Source organism: Leopardus geoffroyi, chromosome B4 (assembly GCF_018350155.1).
Source record: "Leopardus geoffroyi isolate Oge1 chromosome B4, O.geoffroyi_Oge1_pat1.0, whole genome shotgun sequence".
Taxonomy (NCBI): domain Eukaryota; kingdom Metazoa; phylum Chordata; class Mammalia; order Carnivora; family Felidae; genus Leopardus; species Leopardus geoffroyi.
In genome coordinates this window covers 116,885,704-116,900,358 of record NC_059341.1, presented here as the reverse complement: position 1 = coordinate 116,900,358, position 14,655 = coordinate 116,885,704, and the positions used below count along the sequence as shown (strand labels likewise).

The 14,655-nt window shown below is 41.4% G+C and overlaps 1 protein-coding gene across 1 annotated transcript in view; it reads left to right on the top strand.

The window, feature by feature from the left end:
- Nucleotides 1-6,115, top strand: part of NDUFA12 (NADH:ubiquinone oxidoreductase subunit A12) — a 30,430-nt gene extending 24,315 nt beyond the window's left edge. Inside the window, exon 4 of the mRNA XM_045467044.1 lies at nucleotides 5,844-6,115. Within this exon, the coding sequence (XP_045323000.1) occupies nucleotides 5,844-6,024 (181 nt within the window). The 3' untranslated portion in view covers nucleotides 6,025-6,115. The remainder of the gene's footprint in view (nucleotides 1-5,843) is intronic.
- The last annotated feature ends 8,540 nt before the right edge of the window (nucleotides 6,116-14,655 follow it).

Genomic DNA, 14,655 nt, shown 5'->3' with positions numbered 1-14,655 from the left:
ACGTGAGATCATAACCTGAGCCGAAGTTGGATGTTTAACCAACCAAGCCACCCAAGTGCCCCTAGATTGAGTGATTTTTTAACAAAAGAAATGGTGGCTTAAGTGGTATGAAATGGAGTTAGATTAGAAATGGACAGAACCTATTTATGGTCTCAAAATAAAAGACAAATGACTTGGGGAAGATTTTAAAACTGCCTCTAATTGGTCTGAATTAGAAGAAGGATTTTTCTTTTTAATAGCTTAATTTCTTCTTATAAAGTAGTACATGTTCATTATAGGAAATTCAGAAAGTAACAAAGGAAACAAAAATAACCTATTATCCTATCACACAGACAAACCATTCACACAGACAAATCACTGTTAACATTTTGACATATTTTTTAAAGTATTTATTTTGAGAGACAGAGTGAGTGAGCATGAGTGGGGGAGGGGCAAAGAGAGAGAGGGAAAGAGAGAATCCCAAGCAGGCTCCACATTGTCAGCACAGAGCCTGACACAGGGTTCAAGCTCATGAACCATGAGATCATGACCTGAGTTGAAATCAAGAGTTGGAGCTTAACCGACTGAGCCACCCAGGCACCTCAACATTTTGATATATATTCTTTTGATCTCTTTTTCCATTCATACAAATCCTTTTGTTTTTGTTTTTAATGTTAAGTAGGCCTTTTGAAGAGGTAGCCTGGGTTTAAATTCTAGCTCTACTACCTTGGGCAAGTTTTTAATAATGTACCCCAGTTTCCTCATTTATTAAACTGGGATAATAATATCTATCTCATAGAGTTGTTATAAGGATTAAAGGAGTTAATATTTGTAAAGTATTTAGAGGGGCGCCTGGGTGGCTCAGTCGGTTGAGCGGCCGACCTTGGCTCAGGTCATGATCTCACGGTCCGTGAGTTCGGGCCCCACGTCGGGCTCTGTGCTGACAGCTCAGAACCTGGAGCCTGTTTCAGATTCTATGTCTCCCTCTGTCTGACCCTCCCCTGTTCATGCTCTGTCTCTCCCTGTCTCAAAAATAAATAAAACGTTAGGGGCGCCTGGGTGGCTCAGTCGGTTAGGCGGCCGACTTCGGCTCAGGTCATGATCTCACGGTCCGTGAGTTCGAGCCCCGCGTCAGGCCCTGTGCTGACAGCTCAGAGCCTGGAGCCTGTTTCAGATTCTGTGTCTCCCTCTCTCTGACCCTCCTCTGTTCATGCTCTGTCTCTCCCTGTCTCAAAAATAAATAAAACGTTAAAAAAAAATTAAAAAAAAAAAAAAAAAAAAAATAAATAAAACGTTAAAAAAAAATTAAAAAAAAAAAAGTATTTAGAATGGTATCCATGACTTATAAATGTTATGTAAATACTGTTAAATAAATTAAGTGAATAATCGGCCATTTAAACTTAACATATGGTGAACATTTTCTCAAAGTCATAAAATATTCTCTGTAATACAATTTTTAATGATGTTTTAGTCTTCTGTCATGTATATGTCATGAATTATTTAAAAAAAATTTTTTTAATGTTTATTCATTTTTGAAAGACAGAGAGAGAGAGACAGAGCACAAGTAGGGGTGGGGCTGAGAGAGAGGGTGATACAGAATCCGAAGCAGGCTCCAGGCTCTGAGCTGTCAGCACAGAACCCGATGCAGGGCTCGAACTCAGGAACTGTGAGATCGTGACCTGAGCCGAAGTCGGATGCTCAACTGACTGAGCCACCCAGGCGCCCCTATGTCATGAATTATTTAAGTATTCCGTTTCATTCTTGGTTTTATTCTTTCCATTTTTTTCACTAATATAAATAAAGCTGTGGTCAGTGACCTTGTTCTTAAACATTTACCCACACGTCTCCATTTCCTTAAGGCACATTTCTGTGGGTAAAATTGTTGCATCCATGAATGAACATGTTTTGAAAGTGTTCGGTACTTCTTGCCAAATTGCCCTCGATTTATATTCTTAGTGTATATACATTCAGTTGTATGTGAGTGTTAGTCTCTATAATTTCACCAGTGTTGGGTATTATTACTTTTTAAAATCTTTGCCAGTTCAGCAAATAAAAATATAACTATATCTGATTTTATTTTGCATTGCCTTGATTGAGCTTTTTGTGTTTGCCATTTTTACTTTTTTCTTTTATGATTCATCCTTTAATGGCTTTCGTCCATTTTTCCTTTGGACATTTGACTTTTTCTTTCTGATTTGTAATGATAGGTGAACTACTTTTCTGTATATGAAACAAATATTTCCCCATTTGTTTTATCCTTTAATCTTGTTTGACATAGACATTTCAGTTTTTTTTTTTTTTTTTTTTTTTTAATTTTTTTTTTCGACGTTTATTTTTATTTTTGGGGACAGAGAGAGACAGAGCATGAACGGGGGAGGGGCAGAGAGAGAGGGAGACACAGAATCGGAAACAGGCTCCAGGCTCTGAGCCATCAGCCCAGAACCTGATGCGGGGCTCGAACTCCTGGACCGCGAGATCGTGACCTGGCTGAAGTCGGACGCTTAACCGACTGCGCCACCCAGGCGCCCCAACATTTCAGTTTTTATGTAGTAGAATTAACACCTTTTCTTTATGCCTTTTTGCTTTTAATGTTAATCTTAGAAATGGTTCTTCACATTCTATAGGTATCAATATTTTATGAATATAAATATTCACTCATGTTGTATCTGAGCATTATTAATCTGTCTGGAATCTATTTTGATGTATGCCTAGGGAAATCTAACTTGATTTCTTTTCAACAAAATTCATTGTTCTAGCATAATTTGTTGAAAAATATTTAGTTGCCCCAATAATTTGAAATGCCAGCCTTACCTTATATATACTTTAGTCTGTTTGGAGAATTTTATTCCATATTATTGTTCTTTTTTACCAGTTTTTATACCATTCTAATGTTTGCAACCTTTAATGTCTGATAATGCCAATCTTCCTGATTGTTAGGGGTTTTCAAAATTTTCTTGGGTAGGCTTTCAGCTGATCCATAGAAATATAATTGTCAAACCCCGTTGGGATTTTCATTCAGCTTGCATTTAGAAATAACAGTTACTGAGCCAACAAGGTTTGAGTTGGCTATCTTGTGATGAACTGTTTTTGTCTTTTAAATGTTAGATTTATCATTCCCATCCTGGGGTTATTTAGATAGCTCTCAGGATTTTGGCAGATACTTAGATGCTATCATAATCCTAACCCTATTTCATCTCTTGATTGTAATTTAAGTCTCTTGACCAGAAGGTTCTCTTCAACCATTGAGAAGCTGTGTTCAAGCCTCAGCTTGTTGGCATATGTGCTTTGGGACCTTGGGAAAGTCATTTCAATTCTGTTTACTCAGTTTTGAAATATGAGATACTTTGGGGCACCTGGGTGGCGCAGTCGGTTAAGCGTCCGACTTCAGCCAGGTCACGATCTCACCGTCCGTGAGTTTGAGCCCCGCGTCAGGCTCTGGGCTGATGGCTCAGAGCCTGGAGCCTGTTTCCGATTCTGTGTCTCCCTCTCTCTCTGCCCCTCCCCCGTTCATGCTCTGTCTCTCTCTGTCCCAAAAATAAATAAACGTTGAAAAAAAAATTAAAAAAAAAAAAAGTAATATTTGAAATATGAGATACTTAGATTAGTATGAAGTAAGTAACTGAATGGTATGTGTGGATATGCTTCATAAACTAAAGTGGGAAAGAATACTAGTTTTAGTATGATGAACATTTTTACCTCAAAAAACGATCATGGTTTTCTTTAATCTTTCATATCCATTAAAAAAAAACCATTATTTAATGCCTGGGTGGCTTAGTCAGTTGAGTGTCTGACTCTTGATTTTGGCTCAGGTCATGATCTCACGTTTCAGGAGTTCGAGCCTCGCGTCTGGCTCTGTGCTGACAGCACAGAGTCTGCTTAGGATTCTGTCTCTCCCCCTCTCCCTCACTTGTGTGCTCTCTCTCTTTCTCTAAAAAAGGAATGCATGAACAAACAAATACTAAAAAAAATTTAATGACCCAGCTGAAAATCTGCTTTGCAAAAACTGTTTGGTGTGGAAATCTAGAAGGTATGATTTATTTAGCCTTTATTTAATAATACTATACCAACAACAACAGAAAGGTTACATCAATCTAGCAGATTTTAAACATTTCTTGTTTCTTATAGCTCTTTATACTGCCATCATGAGAATAAATTGTTGCTCACTCATTCCTTGATTCTTGCCTGTAGCCTTGCTGGATAAACATTTTCAGATTTTATGTATTGTGGTAAAAATATTTTTTAGTTTTCTTGAGCATTTTCTATTTCTCCCTGAGATCTTCAGTCCCTCATTTAAGTAACTGGATAGACATATATCAGATTTGGACTCTGTTTTCTTAAATATCATTTTAACCTTCAAGAGTCTTGACAGCAATTATTTAAATAAAATTTTTCTGTTATTTTGTTCACATAAATTAGTTACTTAAGCTGCCTCAACAAGGTAAAAGTTAAATATTTCTGTTGTGCCTTAAGCCTACATAAAGTCCCTTGACAAGTATCAGCCTTAGTTTTGACAACTAATCCCTCCTTTGAGTGGCTAGTAGAGCCTGTCTCACTGCCTGCCAGCATCTCAGTTGGGGCTCATGTTCATAGTCGCAGTTTACTGGTCCACGTCATTTTCCCTAATCCCCAGTTTCTGTTGGAGGATGTGAGAGAGACACCAACCCAGTGTGTACAGATGTCTTCATTCTTTATTGTGTTAGCTAATCATGATACAATGTCTTTAGACACAAATATAGCAATAGTAATAATAATTTATCTCCTCTCTTTTTGGTTTTAGCCAAAACCTAGCTATATCTATCAATTACTACTAACAGATATTCTTAAACATAAGTAGTGTGATAAACTTTTCTAATTAATGTAGTCTTATTTTACTGAAACCTCCTCTACTTGTCCTTTTCTCTATAGCTAGGAAATCCCCCCTCCCTTTTTTTTTTTTTTCTTGGAGCTGCCTTTCTCTGCCTGTTCCCTCCCCTCATTCCCTTTTCCCATAACATCATCCTTTCTTGTGAGCTTCCAGCCTTGGGGAATCTGGTACGAATCCTCTTTCCACTTCCTGTCCCATATAAACTCAGTGTGGCTTCCTGCTCAGTTCTTCTATTTGTCCCTTGGACTTTGATCCCTCCTTTTTCTGCCCTTAGCGACAGCTTCACTGTCTTTTTCCTTTCTACTCCATGCACCCAGCTTCCTTTAAAATTAAATTGTTAAACACTTAAAAACTGAAATACTTGTGAACTTTAGGCTGTGATTTAATGTTTTTAATATAACAAATTGTATGTTCTGTAGTATTCATCTGGAGCTTGAATTTAAGGTGCTTGCAGAGATCTCTTCTTCAGCAAGAGCCTCTCAGTTTTAAACTAGAGCTTCATCAGCCAGAGCAGCCTGAGCATACCGAAACTCCAGATCAGCCTCTAGCATCTAATAGCAGTGCTGTATTTCATCAATTCTGAAATACATTTTTACCTCTAAAATTAGGGTACATATTATAATCAATAGTATCATGAGTTAACTGGCAGCATGTTTTTGTTAGAGATAACATATATAATGGTGTATATTTGAAAATTGATAGTGTCATAGATACGATGAAATATAGTAACAATAAAAGCAATAGCTAACATCTTTTGAGTACCTACTGTGCACAAGAATTTTTCTAGGGGCTTTATGTGTATTATCTCATTTCATCCTTATGCCATCTTTCAGAAGTCAGGATGCTCAGTTGAAAAAGCTAAGGCATAGAAGTGCAGCTAGTAAGTGAGGGAGCTGAGATTTGAGCTCAAGCCACAGAATAGCCCCAGAGCTGCCCGCTTAGCTCGCCTGCCGCCACACCATCCTGCCTCTTCATAACTGTCTTTCTTTTCCTCTTTAAGGCATCGTTGGCTTCACTCTATGACTGATGATCCTCCAACAACAAAACCACCTACCGCTCGTAAATTCATTTGGACAAACCATAAGTTCAATGTGAGTGGCACTCCAGAACAATATGTACCTTATTCTACCACTAGAAAGAAGATTCAAGAGTGGGTCCCACCTTCAACACCTTACAAGTAAAGACGATGGAAAATAATTTAAACATGTATAATATGGGGCTCTTCATGTAATTGCACTTTTAGTGATTAAAACTGTTTGTTTAAGCAATGTCTTTTATGCCTTTTTGCCCTTACCTTTGTCATTCATGAACTGCAAAATAGAAGCTTACAAACATGTGTAATTGAAGTAGACCTCTGTTAGGGTGTATTCCCCCCTTGCTGCCGCGGGCATGGCTGTGCTTCAGGATATTGCCTCACATAGTTGACCGACAGGGGAAGGCCTAAAGCTGAGCTGAGTCCAACAGACTTTATTGTGGGAATCTGAAACATGGTGGGACACAGGCTGAGTCACCAGAGCTGAATGGCTTTGATGGTAGCTCTCTAAGGGGAAGGTTATCAGGGATTTCCTATTTCCTGAGTTTTGGTTCTTTCACTGTTTATTTGGACCTGTGAACTATCACAGGATCCATTCCAATATATTCTGATTTCCTTAAGCTAACTGGCATCATTGATTTTCTTGTTGTTTGCACATAAAAGAACTTTAGCTAATATCCAGATTGGTTCCAGAGAATGGGCTGTAGACAAAAGACCTTCAGGGAAATGTGGAATCTTCGGAATTGGTCGTATCTGGGTACTAGGAAAGGCAGTGCAACACCCTTCTGTATTCTGGATGGAAAGCTAGCAGCTTCGGTGATCAGACAGCCTATTAGATTATCGCCTTTAGTCACCGGTTTCCATGAGCTCCCTAAGAAGGCCTTTGGATATTGGTTAGCAGCCACCATGGAACAATTTAACAGTGAGAGGAGAAAAATGCTAGGAATTTGAAACCAGATGGTTGCTTGCAAGAGCACTGGAGAACTTACAGGAGAAAGTGAACCTCAATTCCCAAATCACAACTCCAGGCATTGAGTAAAACTCAGGGCAATTACATGACCTTGCTAACCTCCTTAGGTTCTTATATGAAAATGAAGGGATAGAACAGACTGACTGTTGATATAGGGACATCTGGAAGAAGTTAGGATATCATTGGCTACACATTAGGGTTACCTGGGGTGGTTTTGGTTCTGGTTTTGTTTTTTTTAATACAGAGATCCAAGTTACTAAATCATCTCTGAAGATGGGATCCAGGCACCAGTATTTTTTTTTTAATTTTTTTTTTTTTTCAACGTTTATTTATTTTTGGGACAGAGAGAGACAGAGCATGAACGGGGGAGGGGCAGAGAGAGAGGGAGACACAGAATCGGAAACAGGCTCCAGGCTCCGAGCCATCAGCCCAGAGCCCGATGCGGGGCTCGAACTCACGGACCGCGAGATCGTGACCTGGCTGAAGTCGGACGCTCAACCGACTGCGCCACCCAGGCGCCCCAAGGCACCAGTATTTTTTAACATTCCCCACAGTGTTCCCCCACCTGATGAATCCATTTGCAGCCAAGGTTGTGAATTACTAAGCTAAAGAAATCAATACACCAAACATTCTTCTGAAACATTCTCGATCATAAGACACTAGAGGTTGCTCACAGCCTCACTGTTCAATATCCCTTACTTAGCTGGATCAGATTATATTTGGTGCCCTCAGGAGATACTGTATTCATTGTGCTATGTTGGGCAGTTTGCCGGTTAATGAAGAGCAGAACGAAACACTAAAAGCTGGCCTGTGCTAGGTTGGATTTCCTACGCTCTGTCCGTCTGCCACTTCACTAACTGTTCCGTCAGGGCCCAAAACATTGTTTTCTAATGCCATCAGGGACACATCAGACTTGTGAGCAATTAGAAATTCTGTCCTGGCTGCTATTCTTTATGGATCAGATATGCTGAAGGTTCACCTGTTAGAGAAAAATGGGTGTGGTACTTATGGGGAGGGGAAAGGTAGAAAGAGGTGATAATTGGGAAATGACCTGAGCTGCAGCAATCTCTGGCTATGTTTAAGTAATCTTAGGACTTCCCAGTAGGAGAGCACCAGGCAGCCACCTTAGGTCTTAACCTGATTTGTGTGTGTGTGTAAACAACTTTACAGATCTAGGTAAGGAGCATTTGGGTCAAGCCAGAAGATCACAGTTTCTCCCTTAACTCCTAGACGTGAGGTAATTCTTAGGACCAGAACCCTCGACTTAAGAGCCGTGCCCTAATAGTAGATATGTGTGCTATGAACCTTCTGCCCAGCTGCTTCTTCAGGTGCTGTATACTTGGAATGGAGAAATATCTAAAGTTTTCAGGGGTCCGCGGATACTTGCTCCAAGTTAGCCCCAACTTTAGGGGGAAGAGAGAACACTATAGCCCACTCACTGGTCAGAATAGAGACCATGGGAGGCAGATGGGACCCTCATTTCACCGGAACATGAACTCTTCTGTCTTCACCCCATCCATCCCTTGGTTTATTTCCTCAGTTCCTAAGTGTAGATGGGCTGGACATCCTTTGCAGAACCTCAGCATTAGGTCTCTGCCCTGAGGAGTAAGTGCTCCAGTGGCAGAAGGACAAGGAGAAGCCATTGTGTGTTCCTTCCCTGCCAGAATAAGTGAAAAAGCAGAATCTCTTTGGGGTGCAACGTCAGTACAACCATCAGAGGGTAGAAAGATGCGGATCATTCCTGTCATATCCCCAAAGGGACAGTGTACTTCCATTTGACCGGTAAGTAAGAGTGATCATCTTGGAGAATGACAGTGGGCTGTACGATAAAACTAATCTTAAGATGACCTAAACTGTAGCTGCTGTGCCTGAAATGGTCTCTTTATTGGAGCAGCTTAATACAGCCTCTGGCATTGGAGAGGTAACTATGGGTCTAACCACTGCATTTTTATCCATTTTGGTTTGTAGAATCCATCAGCAGCTGTTTGCTTTTACATGGCAGGGACAGAAATAGCTTTATAAATCTGTCCCACGGATGTCAAGTCCAGCCATCTGCTACACAAGGACACATAATGCCTCACCGAACCGTAAGATGTTACATTAGTCTACTGTGTTGATGCAGAACAGACAATGCCGGAAACCCTAAAGCCTCGGTGAGACACACATATACCAAAAGATGAATCTGATTCTTCCAGAAATGTAGGGACTTGACTCCTTAGTAAAATCCTCAGGGATTCAGTAGCCTGGCACATGTTGAGATGGCCCCTCCAGTGTTAAGGACAAATTGCTACAACTAAGAAAGGCATGGTACTTTGTGGCGCCCTGGATTTTAGAGACAGCGTATAGCACACAGGTGTCTTGCACTTATTTATTTACTGGGTGACCTGAGAACCTGGCAGTGCAAAAATAGTCTCTCTCGGTGGCTTTAGTCCAAGCAGCTCTGCTGCTCAGCTCTCCCAAGTATTGGGATGATCGGGATGCTCACTGAAGTCAGAAACCGCAAGAGTCACAGTGGAAGCCCACAGGACTGCAGAGCAAGGCCGTGACCCCATTTTGGAAGATTACTCTTTTCCCTTTGAGAAACAGCTTCCATTTGTTCTGGTATGTTAGAGACCATGGGACACCATGTATGCTCTAATCCACCTACTGATTAAGTTACCATAGCACTGTGTCACCTCATATGGTAACAGAGCAGGCCAGGAAGGCACTTCTAGTTTGTGGGAGCAGAATTCTCCCCACTCTGTGCCTTTAACCACCCTATTCCCACACCTGCTGCTACCGATCTGTCCCTTTGCTCTTGTGGAGAGTTGTTGGCTAATTGAGAATGCAGAAAGTCAAGCCTGGCTTATAGGTATTGTGGAACAATATTTACTGCCAGCTGCAAGCATACTCTGGTATACCACAGCCCCTGTGAGCAGTTATCTCGAAGGACAGCAGAAGGCAAATCTCAGTAGGCAGGATTTCAAGCAATGCCTTGTATCATGTACTTTGACTTGAAGGAAACATGATCTGAGTCCGGTTACGTAACCAATCACTGATTATATGGTCAAAGACTTGAAAAAAGCAACATTGAAAATCGGTGTGAAGGTTTTGGGACAAGCTTTGCAAATGGGCCTTCAGAATTGGACCCACAGTCCAGGAAGATTAGAGCAAAGCAGCTAAGTGTTTATAGGGATCACCTCCTGAGCACAAACCCTTGCCTCTATGCCAGCTTCTGGGGAAAGCCAACATAAAACACACATCTAAGACTAGCAGCCTCATCACGGCAAGTTCATTTCATTGGACTGCTTCCATTTTGGAGGGAGCTTGATTTGTTTCCAAGGAAATAGGCACTTACTCTAACTGAGGATCTGCTTTCCTTGTCTGGTATATCTGGGTCAGCACCAACATTCTTTGGCTTAGAAAGCCTTCTGTTTGGGACGCCTGGGTGGCTCAGCTGGTTAAGCAACCAACTCGTGATTTCGGTTCAGGTCATGATCTCAAGAGTTTGTGAGTTCAGGCCCTATGTCAGGCTCTGTGCTTAGCTCAGACTCTTGGGATTCTCGCCCTCTCTCTCCGCCTCTCCCCCACACGTGCGCATGTGTGCACTGTCTCTCTCTCTCTCTCTCAAAGTAAATAAACCTTCAAAACAAAAAACAAAAAAAAAGCCTTCTGTTTCATCATACACAGGAGAGTGCCCCTGGCCAAGAAACTCTCTTCACAGAAAAGACGAGAGGCAATGAACCCGTGTCTGCTGGAGTCCCCGCTTGTGTTCATGAGGTGCCCTCGTCTCTTTCTCAGACCTCTTTCTCCATTCTCCCTCTATCACCCATTTTGTATGCCACATCAGCCTTTCTATTCTGAAAACAGCCAGGTTCACTCTGGTCTCAGGGCCTTTGTCTTTGCTCTTCCTCCTGCCTGGAACAGTAACATCTTTGTGCTGCTTCTTCCTTTTTATCATTGATGTCTCAGTTTACCAATATCGCCTCAACAAGATGTTCTGGGTCTGCCTAACCTAAAGGAGCTCCCGTGAAACATCCTATTATTTTACAGTTTTAGTTATATAAATTTGCTTGCTTTACCTTCTTCATAGTACTTATTCTTTTTGAGAAAAGGCATGAATAAAATTATCCCAGTAAATAATCTGTAAATCCAGTAAAGAATTCCAGTAAATACTCTGTGTGTTAAGCACTTACTGAATACACCTGTGAAGGCACTATACATATAGACATAATAAAGTAATCTAGTACTGATCAGATTTAATAAGTTTGCTACAGGAGAGATAACAACTGAAATTAAGTAGCAGCAGCCTTGAACAGCATGCTAATTCTGTGATTTCAGGAGGTAAAGACCCTTGTGGAGAATAACAGCAGAGCATGCAAATAGTTACAAATAGGAAACCAAAAAACTCGCATCGACCAATTTTTATAAAAGAAAGAAAAAAGTACACTCATTGCCATGATGTTGTGCCGCATTTCCAGAAAGACTGGTAATTATTTTCAAGGTTTGTGGTCACTCGTGTGATCGGCCTGCAAAGACCTCTAGGCCTGCTTCACAGCTTTAAATCTCACTCCTACATGGGGAGAAACCCCATCTATAATATTCTCCTCACATGCAATGGAATCCATTCCCTGCTGTGCACTAGTACGAAATGCTGTTGCATCCTAAGTGCACAGTAATCAAGCCACATTTGCCAGCTCTGGCTCCAGCAAGGCAATGTCTAAGATTGAAGCAAATAACGAAATGACAGAAGTGGACCTGTGGTGGATTGTTTAACAAATCCGCTGGGATAGAACAGGCCTTAGAAAAGTTGTTTCCCGGGGCACCTGGGGGGCTCAGTTGGCTGGGCATCTGACTTCGGCTCAGGTCATGGATCTCGCAGCTTGTGAGTTCAAACCCCACATCCGGCTCTGCGCTGACCGCTCAGAGGCTGGAGACGGCTTCAGATTCTGTGTCTCCCTCTCTCTCTGCCCCTCCCCTGCTCACGCTCTCATCCTCTCAAAAATAAATAAACATTAAAAAAAATGATAAGAAAGGAAAGTTGTTTCCCGGGCTGATGTCCAACCCTCCTGTGCCAGAGCAAGGGACACCGTGCATGTCTCACCTACGTGCATAGGGTGTGAATGGTGCCCCCTGCATGCACAATGCATTAGTTCTGGGTTACTCACCAGGATGTGTCAGAGAGAGAATCCAGTTCCTGGAAAGCATATGTCTGGGCATCTGTTGTTTGTGCTTGCCCAGCATTGCTTTTCTTGTCTTCTGTCATAGAATCCTGATTTCTCGCGGGGACCATCCTTCCCCTACTTTTAGTCTATATGAATCAGTGGATTTTTACCCACTCTCCAATTCTCAAAATATTGTATGTATCCCACTGGCTTCAGTGATTGATTCAGGAAACACACGACCCAAGACATGCCAATGAAACTCAAGTACATGACATTAGTTGGAAATACTGGAAAGCAGAATTCTTCATTCTATAAGATTTGAAGCTAGGTTTGAAGATATGTGCCGGGTGGGGCCGGGAGGCACTCCGCTAAGGAAGGCAGCCTGAAAGTAAAGTCACTGTGAAGGAAAGTGGAGCCAAGAGAAGGAACGAGACAGATTCCTGATGACTGTTCAGCACCTGGCTCCAGATGAGCTAGAACTCACTTAGACTTCTCAGGAAAGTGGACCAAGAAATTTCCCTAACGTTTCCTCCTGAATCTAGATGACGTAGGGTTCTTCTGCTTGCAACTGACTGTCCTCACTGACGTGACATCTGTATGACTTTATTACTTCTCTATAGTCATGAAATTTGTTATTGGTATGCACCATCTTTCTTGTCAGATATAGCCCTGAGTATGAATTTTCTGACTCGTAAATGTGGGTATATCGTGGGCCAGTGGTTGTTAGGATTCATTACTGTAAACTAATAGCTTTAAGATTTCTAAAATTTGTGCTGAGGTGGGTACACACATTCCGTGAGGCTCTTGCATATGCGTTTGAGGATATATCCAGGTCTTTGAAATTCCTGTATGTGATGGCTCAACTGGATGATTCCAGTTGGAGAGGTCTGTGGATTTGCAGATTCAGCTACATGTAGTCTGGAGTTGGAATTTTGAGCCACAATAAAACCGCTAAAAAATGGACAATCACAGGGCACCTGGGTGGCTCGGTCAGTGAAGTGTCCGACTTCAGCTCAGGTCATGATCTCGCAGTCTGCGTGTCGGAGCCCCACGTCGGGCTCTGTGCTGACAGCTCGGAGCCTGGAGCCTGCTTTGGATTCTGTGTCTCCCTCTCTCTCTGCCCCTCCCCCATTCGTGCTCTGTCTCTCTCTCTCACTCTCTCAAAAATAAACAGTAAAAAAAATTTTTTTTAAATGCACAGTCATTTTTATGTCACTAAATAAGGCTAAGCATCAGCCCCACAATTTTAAGTGATTTATAATGCTCTTTTCAAAGCAATGGGAGGATGAAAAATTATGTACCAGAAAATCTGCATCCTAATTTGAAATTTAAATTAAGTTGCCATAAAAAATTATTTTCTCATTCATGAAAAGCTGTCTGTTTGCAGGTAGGATTAATAAATTTACAATGTTAATGTCAAAAATTACTCATAGAAGAAGCAGTTTGCTATATAAAAGGCATCCACACAAAATATGCGTATCTCACAAGTATTATCTAATCAAACAGCAATAAGGGCTAAGAGAGGATGCCTATGGGGGAGGGTGTTGGTTTTCAGAATCTGGGAGGAATCTATATTTTAAAGATGAATATATAATATTAAAACATAATTTTGCATTGGTAAAATGAATAAAACAACCCACCGTATTATTTTCATGATACAAACTGCAAGGAATAAAATTCAGTCAAATTCGTGGCTGTTCAGACATGTGAGTTAAAAAGAAAATTGAGAATTAGGATCAACTGCTAATAGGTATAGGGTTTCTTTCCAAGGTGATGGAAATATCCTAAAATCAGTTAGTGATAATGGTTGCACAGCATTGTGAATATACTAAGAACTACTGAGTTATACACTTTAAAATTTATGGCATGTGATTTTTAAAAAAGGTCTAAGAAACTTAGTTCTTAAATTTTTTTTTAATGTTTATTTATTTTTTAAGGAGAGAGAGACAGAGTGTGAGTGGGGGAGGGGCAGAGAGAGAGGGAGACACAGAATCCGAAGGAGGCTCCAGGCTCTGAGCTGTCAGCACAGAGCCCAACGCAGGGCTCGAACTCACAAACTGTGAGATCATGACCTGAGCTGAAGTCGGAGGCTTAACTGACTGAGCCACCCAGACACCCCATAAGAAACTTAGTTCTAATAGACTATTGACAGTGATCCAGGATCTTCAGCACACACAAAAAAGTGATGTTTACCTGACTATAGATCTTCTTTTTTAGAAATGTTTTTAAAGTTTATTTATTTTGAGAGAGAGAGCAGGGGAGGGACAGAGAGAGAAGGAGAGAGAGAATCCCGAGAAGGATCCACGCTGACAGCATGGAGCTGGACGCGTGGGGCTCAAATCCCACAAATGGTGAGGTCATGACCCAAGCCGAAATCAAGAGTCAGACGCTTAACTGACTGAGCCACCCAGGCACCTCCTACTGTAGATCTTCTTAAAATCAACTTGTCTCCAGGGCAGACAGGAGACATATGAGTATCCCATCTTCTGGCAATAGGTTGAGTTTAGTCTTCTGCAAATTCCCTTACCTGAAGGCAAGTGCAATGTGACTTGAGGCCGGATAAGGTATGGAGTAAAGGTGTGGGAGGGGAACGGAAAGGAAGGGAACGAGAAAAAGGTAAGTGAGGATGCCAAATGCCTAAGCATTATAAGACCATATAGAAGTT